This window comes from Helianthus annuus, chromosome 13, assembly GCF_002127325.2.
Source record: "Helianthus annuus cultivar XRQ/B chromosome 13, HanXRQr2.0-SUNRISE, whole genome shotgun sequence".
NCBI lineage: Eukaryota > Viridiplantae > Streptophyta > Magnoliopsida > Asterales > Asteraceae > Helianthus > Helianthus annuus.
Window position 1 is genome coordinate 154,178,146 of NC_035445.2, and position 19,805 is coordinate 154,197,950.

The 19,805-nt window shown below is 38.6% G+C and overlaps 1 protein-coding gene across 1 annotated transcript; it reads right to left on the reverse strand.

Annotated features, from left to right (window-relative positions):
* Positions 1-7,693: 7,693 nt before the first annotated feature.
* On the reverse strand, positions 7,694-8,377 carry LOC110901976 (deacetylvindoline O-acetyltransferase). Its single transcript, XM_022148725.1, has one exon. The coding sequence runs from the start codon at positions 8,375-8,377 to the stop codon at positions 7,694-7,696; it is 684 nt and encodes a 227-aa protein (XP_022004417.1).
* Positions 8,378-19,805: the final 11,428 nt, after the last annotated feature.

Consider the following 19,805-nt stretch of genomic DNA (forward strand, 5'->3'; position numbering starts at 1 on the left):
TTTTATTTTATTTGTATACTTGATATTTATCTTAATAGTTTTCTCTAACCCGGGTAGCACCCGGGTGATAACCTAGTGATATTATAATGTTCAAAAATTGCAAAACCTATCGTTCAAAATACTAGAGACTCCAAAGCAAAACAGATTTTATAAAAAAGACAATAAATGTTTGGGTTTTTTGAGCGTATTTCGGGTCGTGTTGTTCGGGTTCTTGGATGAAAAAAATGAGCCGATAACCGACCCATAGATGGTTCGGCTGGTTGGGTTTAGACTCTTCGGGTATTCTCAAATTCGGGTTTGGGCGTCTATTAATTCTGGTTGGGTTTCAAGTTTCGGATACAGCCTAGATATGACCCTAATGGAAGTGTCATACATGATGAAAAGGGACAACCCAATACTACAATGGCTTGGGTTCCTAAGAATAGCTAATCAGCTATGGTGTGTGGGGACAACCTGGAGAAACTATTAACAACATCTAGCACATTGATAGTGGTTGCTTTCGACACATTACAGGAAACAATATATGACATTGTTGCATGGTGATAAACCTTTCAAAGGTGGCTATGTTAAATTTGCTTGTAACAAGGTAGTTACTCTTCAAGGTATAGTCACAAATGGTACATTTAGTATTGAAGAGCTAGACTTCGTAAATGAATGTGTTTCAATTTACCGAGTGTTTCCCAGATTCGTGACACGAAGTTTTTAGTTCACGTTACTGAGGATGAATGTTTCTTTCTGAAACCTGGTTTTAAAGTACTTAAAAAGTAGATTCTTATGAAAGCACCCGTCACAAACACCACATATCAAGTAGAAAACATTAATTTGGCAGATTAGAATCTAATCGAAATGGTGATTTAAGAACACACGGGTAGGGATGACAATGTGCCTAGTATGAGTCGGGTATCCTAATCTCATACCCATACCTGTAGGACACCCGTTCACAAAAATAAATAAAATAACAATTTTATTAATCAATTTTATGATTACAATACATGAAGAAGAACTGAACCAAACTCAAAGGAAATACAGTACAAGAAATTTAAGCTAAGCTAAGAACATATTATAACAGAAAAATTAAGAAACGTAAAAACAATGTTAACTGAGGCACGTGAAGATCAAGCTTCCCTTAAAACAGATTTCGGGCCACGCATGTGAACCCGTCTGTTTCCCAGGGTACAACAGCCTGAGCAGATTGTATTGCCGGGGATAGCCAAGCACCAGAAAAATACCTGAAGCAAGAGTTCTTAGGGATGCGAAGTTAGGAAATTCTATGTGTGTGCTATGAACCATACGAATTTCTGTGTATCCTAAACAAAGCACACAGCTTCGTATATATTGTTGTTTAGAATTTCAAATCAAAGGTCATAACTGAATATAGAATTCAATAAAAATTAAGTCTCAAATTCAATGAGAACTTTAATTCAACTTGACCAGTAGGAATCTAAACAGTCATCAAGACGCATTTAAAAAATAGTAAAGGTGGTTCCAAGCGGCTCGCGGCGATGCAAGCGTGCAAAGTGCGCCATCAAAGCGCCACATTGCGCCCTCGTCCCGGTCCCGGTCCCCTACCCGGTTGCGTGCGCGTGTTGGGTGCTTCGCACCCCCTGGCAACCACTGGGTGTGAGTTGTCACACACGAATACATTCATGTAGAGAATTCTAATTATAAATTAATCCACAAAAAAGTGATCTATCCACCTATGTGGGACAAGCTCAATTTCCCACATGTTTATGGTTCCAACACACAAACTTAATGCACAAGATCTCTCATTCATCTTGGCTTAAAAATTAAATAATTATTATATTAACTCATAATATAATATTATTTATAAATTTCCAACAATCCCCCATATGAATAGAGATCGTCCCATACACTCAAGTGTCATGATAAGATTTCAGCTGTTAAATAATGCAGGATAGGTAGGTTTCCCTTTGAACCCTCCTTTGTGACATATACTTAGTCTCCTAGCGGTTAGTAGACATGATGTCCTTGAACCAACCCTTTTTACGTAGACGTTATTACACATCACACATTACTCTTCCTGGTCTGGCTAACCCCTCATAGTTGTGTCCGTTATGGTCATGGAACACCATCCTGGTTCTACGAGATCTCTAGGAATTGTGCCTCCAATTCCATTCGAAGCGACGACCCCACTTCTCTCTAACATAGGTGATTCACAAATCATTAAAAGCCATATTCTTAACCTCTTTTGATATCACTGATTTTAAGTAGGAATGGACTAGGAAGTTTGTAACTCCCTTTGTATGTTGAGGTACTCCCCCACAGTACCTCTGTTTGTACAGTTAGGTGGTCCTATTGAACCTAGATCATGGGATCTCCAATCTTCTAGGATAGGTTTTCCATTGTACACATTTACTCCAAGGGCTTTAGTCCCATTCCCATCGACGACTTATGTACTACCTCTCTGCTTAAGCCTTTTGTAAGCAGATCCACAATGTTATCCTTTGACCTCACATAGTCAATCGTGATAACTCCAGTTGAGAGTAGTTGTCATATCGTGTTATGCCGATGTCGTATGTGCCTTGATCTGCCATTATACATTGCATTTTGAGCTCTACCAATAGCTGATTGGCAATCACAATATATGCTAATAGCAGTCACAGGCTTAGGCCATCTTGGAACATATTCCAAGAATTGACGCAACCATTCTGTCTCTTCTCCAGCTTTCTCTAACGCGATAAACTCAGATTCCATAGTGGATCTAGCTATAAGAGTTTGTTTGGACGACTTCTAAGATATAGCTGCTCATCCAAGGGTAAACACATAACCACTTGTAGATCTAGAAACTTTCATATCGGATATCCAGTTGGCATCACTGAATCCTTCCACAACAGCTGGATTTTGGCCATAATGCAGTCCATAATTTCTCATGTATCTCAAATACCTTAATAATCTCGTCATACCCTTCCAGTGCTCTAAACTAGGATTACTAGTATATCTACTTAGCCTACTAACAGCATATGCTAAGTCTGGTCGAGTACATGACATGAGACACACAAGACTACCAATGATCCTTGAGTATTCCAATTGAGCAACACTTTCACCTCTATTTTTTGACAAATGTTCAGAGGTATCAATTGGAGTTTGAGTTACACTCGTGTCCCCAGGATTGAACATCTTAAGGATCTTATCCACATAATGAGATTAACTTAGCACCAAACCAGTTTGGGTTCTAATGATCTTTACCCCAAGAATCACATCAGCTAGACCTATATCTTTCATGTTAAATCTCGCTTTCAACATGTCCTTAGTAGACCTGACCCAATGATAAGTATACCATCTACATAAAGGCATAAGATCACATAACATTTAGAAACGTCTTTCACATAGACACATTTTTCGCATTCATTTATTTTGAAACCTTTGTTAAGCATAACTTGGTCTAACTTTTGATGCCACTGTTTTAGAGTTTGCTTCAAGCCATATAATGACTTGACGAGTTTACACACTTTTCCTCTTTGCCAGGAGCAGAGAAACCCTCTGCTTTCTCCATGTAAATCTCTTCCTCTAATTCCCCATTGAGAAATGCGGTTTTTACATCCATTTGATGTATTTCCAAATTTCTCAATGCTACAATTGCAATCATCAATCTAATAGAGGTTATTCTAGTCACAGGCGAGTATGTATCAAAATAGTCAAAACCTTCCTTTTGCCTAAACCCTTTGATCACAAGCCTTACCTTATACTTGTCGACAGAGCCATCAGCTTTCAATTTTTCTTGAATATCCATCGATATCCAAGTGGCTTGCACCCTGGTGGAAGATCTACTAGCTCCCAAGTATGATTCTGCATGATAGAATCAATTTAACTCTTGATGGTTTCTTTCCATTATGTTCCATCTGAAGAGGTGACAGCTTCTCGATAGGTTTGAGGCTCACTCTCAACCATGAATGTAAGAAAGTAAGGCCCATTGGATTTCTCAGTCCTTTGCCTTTTACTTCTTCTTGGCACACCCTCTTCAGCATCTGATTGTTCTTTAGTATCCTCTCGAACAATCTTATCAACCACTGTTGATGAACTTGCATGATTAGTTGTTGAAGAACTCGCCTGAGTTTGTACTAACATTAGAAACTCTTCTTCAAAGTAAGTCACATTTCTTGGCCTTGTCTCTATGATAGAGTCCTTGTACACATCAGGATTCTTGGATTCATATACAAGAAAACGATGTGAGCTACCATTTTTGGCATATCCAATGAAAATGCAATCAACAGTTTTTGGCCCTATTCTAAGTGCCTTAGGGGTGTAACAATCACCTTGGCCAGTCACCCCCACACTTTCAAGTATTTATAGGATGATTTATGTCCCCACCATAACTCATGAGGTGTTAGGTCCTTATTCTTGAAAGGTATTTTATTTAACAAAAAATTGGCCGACAAAATGGCCTCCCCCCACATGTCTTGGCACATCCCAGAACTTATCAACATGGCATTCATCATTTCTTTTAGTGTACGATTCTTTCACTCCGCGATGCCATTTTATTAGGGTGTATAAGGAGGGGTACACTCGTGTATTATGCCACTTTTTGCACATACTTCCCCAAATGGTGAAACATATTAACCTCCTCTATCGCTTCTCAGACGTTTTACTTTCTTGTTGAGTTGATTCTCAACTTCAGCTTTATACATGATAAACTTGTCAATTGCTTCATCCTTACTCTTAAGTAAGTAAACATAACAATATCTTATATTATCATCGATAAAGGTAAAAAAATATTTATTTCCACCTCTGGTGGGAATTGATTTTAAGTCACACACATTAGTGTGAATCAGATCAAGGGGTTCAGTTATTCTTTCAACTGATTTGAAGGATGATCATGTTTGTTTGGCTTCAAGACAAGTTTTACATTTTGTTTTAGAGTCAATGGTAAAAGTTGGTATGTAATCTAATTTAATTAAACGACACATTAAATTAAAATTTACATGACCAAGACGTCCATGCAAAACATTAGGAAACTCAACCACGTAAGCATAAGTACTAGCACTTTTATTCATGTTTTTTTCTTAACAGCGATACATTAAGTTTAAACATTCCATTTTGCGCATAGCCCTTTCCAACAAACATACCACGCTTAGTTAAAACAAAATTATCACTTTCAAAAACCAAACAAAAGCCATGCTTGTTAAGCATCCAACCCGACACAAGACTCTTGCGCAGGTCTGGAACATAAAGCACATTCTTCAAAGTGAGCTCTTTCCCAGAAGTCCACTTCAAGATCACATCACCTTCCGCTTGATATCAGCTATAGCAGCATTATCCATGTATAGCTTTTCTTCTCCCACCACCTCTTTAAACCTACTAAAGAGGGTCCTGTCAGGGCACACATGGCGGGTTGCCCCAGTATCAACCCACCACCCTTTTGGCTCATTAGCCACCATATTTACCTCCTCCATCATGGCAGTGAGGTCTGAAATCATGGCCACTAATGGCATACCATCATCATCAACCATAAGAGCCGTGTCACATTTAGGCTCTTTGCATTGGTAAGCTCGGTGACCAATATCCACAGTTGTACCACTTCCCTTTAAAGGGATCAGCCTTCTTCTTCACACCACCTTTCTTTGGCCCAAGGTGAACACCTTTGTTTTTCCCTTTTCCATTGAACTTGTGGCCTTTATTACCCTTGTAACCCCTTGAGGATTGACCATGTTCCAAAAGGTTCGCTTTTGAAGAAGCTTTAACTTGACTTCCTTTGTGTGATATTCTGTTGTCCTCCTCCATACGAAGACAAACCACAAGGTCTTCGATGGTCATTTTCTTTCGCTTATGCTTAAGGTAATTCTTGAAGTCCACCCAACTAGGAGGCAAATTTTCAACAATTGCTGCCACTTGGAATGTTTCACTCAGATTCATTCCTTCCGACAGAATGTCACCAAAAATAATCTGCAGTTCTTGGACTTGACTCATCATAGTTTTTGAGTCAATCATTTTATAGTCCAAAAACATAGCCACAACATACTTTTTAATACCCGCGTCCTCAGCCTTGTATTCCCGTTCCAATGACTCGGATAATTCTTTGGCAGTTAGAACCTTGAGATACATGTTATACAGGGCATCTTAGAGGCCATTCAACAAATAGTTGCAGCATAGGTACTCAGAATGTTTCCAAGCATCAACGACACTCACAGATTGGACATCAGATGTCCCTTCTGTGAGATTATTGTTCAGTTGCTTTAGATTATTCAGAAGGGGAGCGACATATTGTTTAAGCATGGCGGTTACTTATGAATGGATACGATGAATCGCCGGAAACTATAAAAGTGAAATGGTGGCCTAAATGAACGGATATGATGGATCGTCAGAAACTGTAAATGTGAAACGGTGGCTTAAAGGCAAGTTTCAATTTAAATGTAAAACGCAACACTTTGTATTATTTTATTTATCCTTTGCGTATTGCACAATTAAATAAGGGTGACTTTTACAGAAGCACATCTAAACCGGTGTGTATTTTAAATGATTAGGTTCCTCTTGAATGAAGCGATGCGAGTGTGTTGAGACACCTCAAGTTACTATTTGTTTAAGGGTATAATATTCCAACATCCCTACAACTTTAACTCGTTATACACATCACGAGCTTTTGGATTTATGTTGTATGTCGCTCAAGTACGGAGGGTCTAGCCAATGACCTCTAGAACAAGTGGTGGAAGGTTCGCACTTCTCCTGAGAGATGCAAGTTCAACTCTCACTTGGTGCACAGTGAGGCATTGGTGGGCAATGATAGGAGACACAGGGAAACCTGGGTTAGATCCTTGAGCCAAACCGGTTTTACCGGTAATTTCACCGTCGTGCCTAAGGACGGGCAGGTTACTGGGTTTTCTCCGGAATTGGTGGCGGACTCGGGTTACTCTCGGGGTACTCCGTTTGGTCCAGTGGATGTCCCAAAAGTGCTCGCGATTGATTCTGTTGATGGTTAAAAAAAAAAAGTAAAGAAGATCTAATAATTAATAGCTATAGCTTTTTTTAGTGGTCTCCCATTTCTCACCACAAAATTGGGATTGAGAAAGTTGTTTCTCGATATTAAATATTGTTTGATCGTTCTCAAAGAAAAGCTGTAAGTTGACTTGCAAGATCTTTTAATTGATTTTTAAGTAAAATAAGATATTATTTAGTGTTATTAATATTGAGATCCTCCTTGAAACATTTAAATAATAACAGTAACAACATAACTTGACACGACTGATATATAATTAAAAGATAGTTGAGCAACAAATTAACGCAGTTGCATATAAACTTGGCAAAATGAAAGCAACTCCTTGTCATTGTGAAATATCTCCATATCTTCCTTTTCCAACATAACATGTGCTTCGATGCCATCACCATTGGGGTATCCATCAGCAGAAACCCATTCCTATCTGCTGATCTAAGTGCAAGAGCTTTAGCCTTGGGTTTTCCACACCCGAAATCGACTTTGTTAAATGGGAACCCACATAAGCTGGTACTGCCATAAGTTCTCTTAGCCAAATGCTCTAAATCTTCACTTCCCAATTTGGACTGCATCAATTCAAACTCTTCAGCTACCTGTTGCACACTTTCAACTCCTTCCAGTTGCAGCTTCTGTTTCTTTATCTCCGCAACCAACATACTTAACGCAGTTTCGCTTTCATGCCTTGTCGGTACCATCATCATCGACACAAAGTTTCCCACTGTAGTTTGGGGCAGCTTCTTGACAAACTTTTTACGTACGTGTATCAGCCATAATAAACAAATACGATGGCTTAAAGCAACCAGCATTTGTGGTAGCAACTGCCACCGCGGCTTTGTAAAGTAGAGAGGTTAATACTTCAACCCGAGTAGGGATATCGTTTGTAATGGACACGACAGCCTTCTTAAGATAACTTAACTTTGAGTTGGGAAACACGAATTTTCTCATTACATGAGTACTGAGTACCGCATGCTGTTGGCTCATATCCGGAGCTTCCGCAAGAGGAGAGCTGGTCCTTGGGAAATGAATGAAATGTGGGTTCAGTGGCAGTACTTCTTCGTGGTCGGGTGATCCGTAGCGTGCTACGGAAGCCCAATAATTCATAAATGACGTGAGAGTGCAACCGTCACCAACGAGGTGAGACATAGATATTGCAAGCCCGCTTCCACCACATGCGAAGTGATTGAGTTGAACCCCAACAAGATTCGTATTACGAGGGGAGTTGTAGCACACCATATCACCCGGAAATAGATTGTCGAGATTTCCATCTAGTACGCTACTAAGCTGGAACTCATCAAGTTTGCTATTATTTCGAGCTTCAAAAAACACCACTCCCTCGTCGTTACAATCGATGTAAGGTGTCGTGTGCGTGGGTAATCTGCCCGCAAAGTGATAGTATTTTGTTAAGCACTGTGACAACAATTTCTTCAGCACCATGGCTTTGTCTTCTGCAATTACACGGGTTGAATAAATATGATTTTTTATACCAAATAATAAAAAATTATATTCCCAAAACTAATGGATATACTAGGTACACGATAAGTATGGTGATTGCGAAGATAATTATTGAAAAGAAGATACAATGGTCAAACACGTTATTCAAGTAGCAAACAAGCAGCAATTTGAGTGATAAAACATATATTATATTTAAAAAAACTCGTAGAAAATCTAATTTTATATATAAAACAATATTGAAAGTTATATACAATTTGTTTAAAAGTTATGTAATAAAATCGATATAATAATTTTTTTAATAAATGAAAATAAAAATATATAATATTTCAATACAAAGTCTGATTTTGGTGATAAATAATTTGGTTATTCTAAAATATCTTAAATTTTCAATTTAAATTTAAGGATAATATTTTATAAGAAAAAGTAGAAGTATTCCATTCGACAAAAGCACCATGGCTTTGTCTTCTACAGTTAAACTGCAACTGTTATTTTTTGGGTATAACAGAAGCAGTGGTAAGTATGCTTTATTGGCACGTATGTCGATCTCGGAAAGATTATGGGTGTGGGGATGAGAAGAGGATGGGTTTGCGTTTGCCGTTTTGATAATATCTCGAGAAATAATGGTGTGAGATTGTATGGGCTTCCCTGTTATCTCCATATTCTTTATTCACCTATGTGTAGAGATTGTTTTTAGATTCATGTGTATTTATAAGGATGAGTTCGAGAGTGCTTCCCTCAGCTCATTATTGATCTCCAACTAAATCCATTATTTATCGTATAATTAACAATTATGACAGTATGCCAATAAGATTACAGATCATAGCTTCAATTCGTCTGGTGTGAAAATCCTTTGAGATCTGAGATCACTTTTTTTTAGTTGATCCGTGTGAGAACGTGGTATACATATATGAAAGATTATTTTATTAAGAAACGTGGGATCTGATTAAGCACTGCAACAATTCTTTAAGGTTTTTTTAGTAAATTACAAGAATAGTTCTTCTGATTTAGCCAAATCTTAGATTCTGTTCTATCCAGTCCTAACCCATCTATGCTACGCCGATGACGTCATCTTTTTAGGGTTATAGAATGAAAAAAATGTGGTTAATTTAAAAAGAGTCCATCACGTTTTTTTTTCCTTGTGACGGGTTTAAAAGTCAACTTGAACAAAAGCAGTCTCATAGGGTTGGCATGAGGAGACGGTTGTATCTATGACAAAGGATTTCGGATGCAAGGCCGGCACTCTTCCTTTTAACTTCCTTGGGCTTCCGATTGGAGAAAATAAGAAACGTATAAAACCTTGGCGCCCGATAATAGACAAAGTGGCAAACAAATTGTCGAGATGGAAAGCAAAGACTCTTTCGATGGGTGGAAGGCTTACTCTCGCAAAAGCGGTTCTTGGTAATATGCCTTCATATTTTCTCTCGCTTTTCAAAGCCCCGGTGAAAGTCATAAAAACATTGGAAGGCATTAGGCGAGACTTCGTGTGGGTAAGGACTGGTTCAAGAAGCAAGATGAGATGCGTTGCATAGGAAAAAAAAATTCCCTAAGCACTTGGGGGGGGGGGGGGGGCTTGGGCTGGGAGAAATTAAAATTCTCAACTGGGCTTTCCTAATGAAATGGAGATGGAGGTTCAAAAACGACCCCTCTTAATTATGGGCTGAAGTAATCTCAGCTTTACATGGCACTCAGAATTGCGAGCTCGATCTTCCTTTAAAGCAGGCTTGTTTGGGAACTTGGAAGGATATTTTATTTGTGGAGAAAGACATTAAAAGGGAAGGTACTTACGGGGTTGAAAAAATGGGGATCGTTGATGGCGAAGGAGGCAAAATAGACTACTCGGTCGCGAGATTTAGATCTGAAGTGGCAGAAAAGTTAAATATGAAAGTAGACGTGGGTCGATTTAAGTGGAATGGTTGGACTGCCCAGAAGGTTTCATTCTTTGTTTGGAGGCTTATAAACGGTGCTGGAGCATAGAGAGGCGTAAATGTGGGCGACCTGCGTTGCAGTTTAAGTGGAATCAAGACAGAAATGGTCGATCACCTGGCTGCCAATTGCACGATTGTAAAGGCCATCTTGTGGCAGGTTTGGGTATGGCTTAAGGTGCCAATCAACTTTCAAGTTGGAACCTTTCTTGACATCATCGAGGTGGCTCAAGAGCTGAACGGTTCAAATAAGTGGAAACAAGTGGTGTCATTGGTCATTTTCGCGACGGTTTAGATCATCTGGAAAATCAGAAACAAAATCATCTTTGAAGTGGCTAAATGTAAAAAGGACGATAAAGGTGTCGTCAGGAATAAATCTCGTTTGGTGGTGTAAGGGTTCAATCAGGAAGAAGGGATCGATTACACAAAAGTTTATGCACCACTGGGATGACTTGATGCAATTCGTTTGTTCCTAGCCTTTGCTGCTCATATGCGTATTAAAGTCTATCAGTTAGACGTCAAAAGTGCATTTCTTTATGGGAAGTTGCAAGAAACTGTGTATGTTTCCCAGCCACCAGGTTTTGAAGCTCCAGAGTCGTCAAACAAAGTGTACTTGCTGGACAAAGCTTTATACGGTCTTCATCAGGCTCCTCATGCTTGGTACGAGACGTTGTCAAAGCATTTGTTGGCAAACGGATTCATTCGTGGTGCAATAGATTCCACTCTCTTCATCTTAAAGAAAGGGGGAGACTTCCTGATTGTGCAAATATACGTCTGATTGTGCAAATATACGTCGATGACATTATTTTTGATTCTTCAAATGAAGAGCTTTGTCGGGAATTCGAACAAGTGATGAAATCGAAGTTTGAGATGAGTGCAATGGGTGAGCTGAAGTTTTTCCTCGGGTTGCAAGTGGATAAGGAAGTGAATGGCACGTATATTCATCAGACGAAGTACATCCACGAGATCCTCAAGCGATTCAACATGGAAGATAGTCTCCCTTACGAAACTCCATTGCCTACCAATCACAAGCTATCAGATGAAAAGGACAAAGATCCTAAAGTGGATCCTTCGGTTTATCGTGCAATGATTGGTTGTTTAATGTGTCTTACTACATCTCGACCCGACATAATGTTTTCGGTGTGTTTATGTGCTAGGTACCAAGCCAATCCAAGAGAATCGCATTTGAAAGCCGTCAAACGGATTTTTCGCTATCTTAAAGGCAAACCAAGACTTGGATTGTGGTATCCAGTCGAGGGAGGCTTGGACTTGATAGCATATGCAGATGCGGATTTTAGCGGGTGCCCGATCAACAGGAAGTCAACCTCTGGTAGTGCTCAACTGCTTGGAAGCCGTCTGATATCCTGGCAGTGCAAAAAGCAATAATCAGTGTCGCTGTCCACATGTGAAGAAGAATACATCTCCGCTTCGAGCTGTTGTGCTCAAGTTTTGTGGATCCAACAGCAATTGCGGGATTACGGTTTGAATTATACATAAACTCCTATTATGGTAGATAATAGCTCAGTAATTTCAATAACTAATAACCCAGTACACCATTCACGAACTAAACATATAGATGTTAAGCATCATTTTATTCGTGATTATGCTGAAAAAGTTCTAATTGATGTAGTTAGAGTTGACACCTTAGACAACTATGCAGACCTGTTTACAAAGACATTCGAACGGACGAGGTTCGAGAACTTAGTCCGAATGATCGGGATGATAAACCGTGAGTAGGATGGTTGCATAAGCCCTCATGGAAACTTTATGTTTCCGTTCCTTTGTACAAGTTACAGCTTTTCGTAAAACACAAAAATCCAAAAAGATTTTACCGAATTGTAGGATCTTTTTAGAAAAAGGAAAAAACATTAGAAAATGAAAAATTTGAAGACGCGTTGATTGTGAGAAGAAATGATAGTACATCGGCAGTCTTATCTTTTACAAGGTATCTTATAAAATTAAACCTTAACTATTAACAGCTTCATCATATGTTGTAACGATAGGTTTTACGCGTTAATAAGAACCTGTTTTTGGTATATAAAGATAACGAACTGCGTAACTTGTGTTTAACATCTCTCAGATATATGGTCTTGGTAACGTAATTTCGTTTGAGAGATTACCAAAATTCTGAGATACTAGGTCTTTATATCTGATTATTATCTGGGGTATTATACTTGGTCTTCTGATTTTGCGTCGGCAATGACCTAGACCTCATATAATATTTTGTTAAGCGCTTCGTTTGTGCGCAAACCCTCCAGGTGGATTTCTTTTCTGCCTAACAGTCATCACCGTATGATCTGTTCAAAGCTTGTCACCACCGGGTGAACAACTGAAAATATATGTTACCAATAGGTATATAAAAAAAAAGAAAAATGCCAAAGGGCAGCAAAAGATACCAAAACGTTGGTACACCAGCTAAAGTCGAGCCTTCATCTCTCTGTCGGTGCGGTGGCACTAACCTGAGCTCTCAAGGTTACACAATTTTAGCCGGATACAGATAATAGTTGGATATACTCACCTGTAAGATGTAATTTTTGGTAGTCTGGATACGGGAGTATATTCTGTGGTAGGGAACACAGTTATATCAGTTAATAATGTTAATAAGACACTTAATTCATATCTCGAAAACAGTGTTTGAACACGTGCTAAAGTTTAAGTGGACAAGTATATCGTTAAACATCTTGAACTTCCATTATCATTCTATGTGCTTAAATTCATTAAATAGATACCAACTGTGATTGATTTTGACAGATAAGCCGATATGATCTTCTTGTCTGCATTTTCACAAAAAGATAATGTTTGTAAATATTACGTTTCATTTCCGTTTCAAAAATTAAAAAAACATTACAAAAAGATTTTCGGTGTGTTTTAATATAAACATTGAAAAATACAAAAAGATTTTATTTCTCGTTTCCATGAGTGGGCTTTATATTTTTAACGATACTCAAAAAGGGGTTTTAAAATTTTGAAAACGGATTAAAATCAATCCGGTGAGGTAATTTAAAATAAGTCTTTTTAATAAACACATTTGGTCTTGCTAAGTTGTTCTAAGTGTGTTGTCCATGTGGGATTCCGTATTCCAAGTCGGTAGAAGGTTTTTAAGTATTTGCTACTTAAGATTTTTGAGCGTCTACTTTGTTCGTTTTGAAACTCATTTGGGCTTTACAGATTTCTAATGTGTTCTAATGAAGTTTTGACAAGCTATTTTAGATTATCTGAAAGAAGACAGTAAACTCGCTTTTCGGTGTGCTCGAGTTGTTCGATGCTATGTGAAGAACAAGACGGGAGCAGGAAGTGAGTACTCCAATGTTTAATAAAGATCTGCAGATCCCGCATATATCAATGGGGAGTCTGTAAGTGCAACAAAGTTTTATAAATGCTGGATACTGCTTAAGTTTCAACATTGAAGGATTGATATTGTAATAATGTGAAAGTGTCACAAGTTTGCACAATGATTCATATTCATGAGAACTTGTGATTTTTATGGTGAGTACTTGTGGTTTTATATGGTGAGTACTAGTGGTTGTAGTGTGTAAACTTGTAACTTCTATTTAGTGGTGAGTACTTATTTGTTAAGTACTAAGGGTTTCATGGTATAGTCCATGTGCAAACATATGATTGTATAAAAGCTTTGTGATGTATGCTATCATTAGACATTCAATGAAACAGTGTAATTTTGAGAAAACTTCATGTGCAAACAAACCCTAGCTTTGTGTTCATTATTCAATCTGTATGATTGTTGATTGTGCATACTCTGTGTATTCGCGATTCTCTCATCTTCTACACCTTCTGTACAAGCTCTACGTTGCGGTATAAGGCACGCGGTGGTTTCCGCACATCACGTGTGTGTTCGATCGGTCCTGTTCGTGTGTTCGTTGAAGGAAGACGACCTTTCAATATAAATGAAGAAAATGAAGATGGGTCGATGCTGATGGGTTTGTTTGTTTGGTTTTTTTTTTTTTTTTTTTTTTTTTTTTTTTTTTTTTTTTTGTAAAGGGGTTTACTAGTGGGTAGATGAATTGACATAAAAACCCCTTATTGAGGGGCACTTGACTAGATATTAACCAAGTATATGGATGAGGTTAGTGTTGAGGGCCAAAAGAGTTAGAAAACATGATGTTACGGTCTCAGATGTCAAAAGATTTTTTTTGTAGATTGGGTGGGTTAAAGTGAAATAACCACAATGGCCAAAATCGTAATTTACTCTTGGTTAAAAAAAGTAAAATCTAAGTATGTTAATTAAGGGGTTTAATATTCGTAATTTACTATTGGTTAAAAAGGTAAAATCTAAGCATGTTAATTAAGGGGTCAAATATTAAACGTATTAAAGGTGCAAAAATATCAATAAAAATTATCCAATAAAAGACAAAAAGGATACTATTGTTAAGTACCGATAAATTCTGTTATAATAGTGCTTTTTTATAATTTTCTGAATAGAGGGATATTTTAAGGGTCTAAATATTCACACACCTAACTCCCTATTTCCACATCCTTCAAGACGCCTCTTATAGGCATATACGAGGCGTCTAGGGTTACTTTATCCTTCCAACCACTGAACCTCGTACAACGTCACATCAATCACATCAGACGGGGCATCTAGGACGGTATGAGGGAGCAATACGAAGGGACTAAGACGCCTCGTATAGCCCTATACGAGGCGTCTTAAAGTCTAATGTGACTATGTGTCTGGCATGTGACATAAAGCAATATGGGGTGTCTAAGGCTATACGAGGCGTCTATATTTCATATAAAGAGCAACTTACAATGCCTTGTTGGTCCACCCGAGCATTCCTTCTGTTTCTTCTACTATCTCTTCGAAACAAACTTTTGTTGTTTGCATTCGTGTTCTTATCACTGCGAAGTGTTGAAATGTCATCATACTGGGACGGCGACTATGTTTTTGGGCAGTATTCTAGTGACAACAGGGTACCCAAAAGCGTTCCGGTAACAGATATTAGCCTAATTGTTTTAATTACTTGTTGTTTTAGTTAATTATTTGCTAATGATAATATTGTTTTTTGGAGGAGTCTGGCGTTCCTGATTCTAACGACCAAGAGGAGGTTATGTCTAGTATACAAGGAAAACAAAACAGACCGTTTCTAGATTTGAACACGCATCCCCCTGTTGATGAAACATCCCCTGTAGATGACTCATACCATGCTGGTCAACCAGGTTATCCAGCGCAACAAGGATATCCGGATTATGGATACGGGTGTGAAAATTCTTACGTACAACAACATTATCCTGATGGATATGGATAAGGAGGAGACAGTGGTCATCAGCAATTCATTTCCCCGAGCGGTCCTTACGTTCAACAAAACTTTTCGGACGTTGGAGGATAAGATGGATATGGTGGATATGGTAGATATGGTGGTGAGGCACCCCCCATCTCAGACAATCCGTAATTAAAAAAGCAGGTATCAATTTTATTTTGTTACGTTAGATAGATTAATTGTTATTATTATTATTATTATCATTATTGAAATTTGTATAATTATTATTATTTTTATTATTATTGTTGTTGCTGTTGTTGTTGCTGTCGCTGTTGCTGTTGCTGTTGTTGTTGCTGTTGTTGTTGCTGTTGTTGTCACTCGTCAATCAAAGAAAATCGGGAAGGACCGGGAGAGTATGGCTTAAATATGATCGTGGTGGTGAGCACCATACTACAGCAACACTTAGAAAAGCCGGAAGCAAAAAAACCGGTTGCCCGTTTTACCTACTGACTGTGCGAGACCACCCGTATGAAATCTGAGAGATAGAAGAGCGAAAAATTGAACATAACCTTGAACTTTGAGAGGACCTATCGGCCCACGCGTTTGTGTGACGGTTTACTCCAAGTGAAAAGAAACTGATCGAGCAGCTGACAACTCAAAACATGGAGCCGCGCAAAATTTTTGAAACGATAAGGAAGCAGGACCCCAACAGGTTTCATGTTCAGAAAGACGTTCAAAACATGGTGGCGAAGATTCGAGCCGAACAAAGAGAAGGATTGACTCCCATGCAGTCACTAGAAAACATGCTGATAAACAACGAATTTATTTACGAGACACGGGAGGAACCCAGAACAGAGGTCGTAAAAGAGATCTTCTTTCTTCATCGGTACTCGAGAGAAATGTGGTGTGCATTCCCCCATGTCTTGCTGATCGATGCGACGTACAAGACAAACATATACAATATGCCATTTGTCAAGATTGTTGGTATGACGCCTACCAACCATTCGTTTTGTATCGCGCATGTCGTTATTTGTAAAGAACGGAGTGATAACTTTGTGTGGGTGCTTGAGGGGATCAAGTCAATGTTGGATGAATGTATGGAGCCACGTGTGATTGTAACGGATAGAGACCTGGCCCTTATGGGCGCGTGTGCTAAAGTATTTCCAGACGCCTCCAAGTTTCTTTGCAGGTTTCACATACAACAGAATATTATGAAGCACTGCAAAGCTGCCTTCATAGAAGAAGACTGGGAGAAATTTTTGGCATTCTGGGGGTCATTGTGTGAGGTTTCATCCATACCCATCAACAAGTACCACTTGCGCAACCTACAAAAGCGACTTGTGGAGTGCAAACGTTCAAGTAACTTTTTTAATAATATATGACTCACCTACGTACATTTTAATTAATTATTTTTACTTTTTATGGGTCTTCAATTACGTGTATGATAACTGGCTAAAGGAGTATAAGGAGATGTTCGTCTTTGCGTGGACTGAAAAGAGGTGCAACTTTGGTAATCGTACCACAAACAGAGTTGAGAGCCAACACGACAACTTAAAGAGATACGTCCTATATAGGAGCTCGCTGGACCGTATAGTTGGTTGTGTCCGAGATATAGTTGAGACACAGTACGGTGAAATAAGGAAGAGTTTTCGAGACAGCATCAAAAAAAGAATGAGCCACCACAGACACCCGCTGTTTCAACACCTACTTGGAAAAGTATCCCACACAGCCCTTGACTTGTTGAGTGGAGAGGCACCTAGGAAGCTAGATGTCTTGGAGCGTTATCATTCATCATGTGGTTGCCAGATGTGGTACAGTTGTGGGTTGCCGTGTGCTTGTAGGCTAGAAAAGTACCTACGTGCAGGTAATAATTGTTAAACGTACAACACTTGTGTGATACATTTCCGTTAACCATGTGACTTAAACAATGTTGTTTTTAACCGTGCAGAGCATCCGATTCAACTCGAAGACAGAGACGTCTTCTGGTGGAAACTTAAATTGCAAAGTTGTAAATTAATAGACGATGACGTTGACGTGGTCGAAGAGCTAAATATTGTTAGACAACAATTAGAGTCGCACCCCCAGCTCAACAAAAAAGCTTGATGTCAAAGATCAAAGCGGTGTTAACTCCACAGAAATCTACCAAGAAACCACCAGTTGTCCAACAAAATACTCGTGGCCGACCAACAACAAAGCAGGTACAACAAAGGTTGGACGACGCCTCTCGTATAGACGAAGAATTGAGGAGAAGCTCATTCGGTGATGCAAACACGTGCTTTGAACGTTCCCGACAAAGTAAATACGATAACCCTCGCCACAACTCGTACTTTCCGTCACAGGCCTCTCAGCAGTCGGTTATAAGGTCTCAAAAACCCAAAGCGAGCCTAAGCCGTTTCAAAAAAGAAAGAGACACGAGATGATAACGGTTTTGCTTTATTAATTGGGGACGAGAACTTGGGGATCATCAAACAGTTTAAGTCTGCCATTCCGCCACTGTTTCACCCGCACATCTCGTGTATACGAGAGGTGAGGCCGGACGGTCATTGTGGGTTTCGGTCTGTGGCTGTGGGTTTAGGTATGGATCAGAGTTCATTGGGGCTCATTCGAAAGGACCATGTCCAAGAAATGGATCAGAACGAATCGATCTGGTTCCAATATTTGAAGCATGGGATAAAGGGTATTTTTAAACGCATCGTCAGGGCCTAATTTGGGATTCAGTTTCCAAATATCCCCTGGATCACTGGATGGACTTCCCCTTAGCAGGGCTTCTTATTGCACAAACGTACGGTATCGGGGTGCACCTGTTAAGCTTGGGTGCGAGTTCCACTTTCTTTCTGATATTAAGTCCTCGGGCTAATCAACAACCACTATTCATAACGCTTGCACATGTTAACCAGAACCACTTCATACATGTTAAGCTGGAAGCGGATTATCTGTAACACCCCAAAACCCGAATGTTTATATTTGTTAAATGTTCTAATATGGTACATCAAGAAATAAATAACTAGGTTATTTATCCTAGTTAAAAGTATGGTAGAAACAAATAAGGGATGAAAGTTGTGTCAACTTTATTTAAGTGACAAACTTGAGGGGCTAAAGTGGGGCAAAATGAAAGTTGAAATTATTAAAAAAATATTATATACCCACATACACACACACAATCGTGTGTTCTGGAAGGAGATCGAGCTCCATGGGAGCCAAAACCCTAACAAGACTAAATCACCAAATTGAAGGGTTAATTATGGCTCAAATTCAAGAAAGAACATGGATAAATGATCACCTTCACAAGGGGATCATAAGGTATGTCTTAAAAGTTAGATTGGTGATTATGAACGATGTAGGTTATGTTGTAAATCATGAATTTGTATGAAATTGAGTATGAGGATATGTTAGAATCATCATATAGAGCATGGGTTATGCATGATTTAGGTTAATTTGATGCTTAGAGGTGAAACCCATTAGTTATGGTGAAAATGATGACTTGAGTCATCATCCATGTCTAATTCTTGTTGAATTATGATGTATTATGTGAGTAATATGGATTCTTGTTAGAGGAAATTGAAAGAAATATGATGATAGTGTGTTTAATGTTTATGCATGAATGATTCATATTGATTAGAAGAAGGAATTTGATGAATTATGAATGAGATTAGAAGGATATGCATGAACTAGTTGTAAACTATGCATAGTAGGTTGTACGCACACCAAGTGCTTGATGAAATGCTTAGGTGAGCTTAATAGATGAGATTGTATGCAATTAATGGATGAATACGCATAGAAGGTGTTAATGATGTAATTGATAGTAAACCGACATGAATAATGTGCTTTAGATGAAATTCATATGAGAATTAGGGTTGAATGCATGTTTTGATCAAAATCATGCATTTGGGGAATTTACCTTATGCTTGTATGGTGTGACGGTCACCATGGATTTGATTAATTGTTTAATGATGATTAAGAAGTGAATGTGTACTAAATGAATAATATATGACCATACTAGTAAAGGATGATGTTATGAATCACGTTAAGTTGTCTTACTTAGCAATGTGTTGTCAAATGTGGAATCATGAAAGCATAAATATGTGTGAATTGATTATGTGAATATTGTGTATGTGACTAGGTGATCATGTAATTGTATGTGTCATACAACTTCATGTATGAAATGATTATGATGGCATTAATATGGTCTACCATATCATCATGAATGTGTGTTCAAAAGTTGGAAGTTATATGCTAGAAGGTTGAGTTTCTGAAAGTCAACCGAGAATTTATAGC

Coding starts and splice junctions, on each gene's coding strand:
- LOC110901976 (XM_022148725.1), bottom strand. CDS start 8,377: ATGGTGCTGAAGAAATTGTTGTCACAGTGCTTAACAAAATACTATCAC.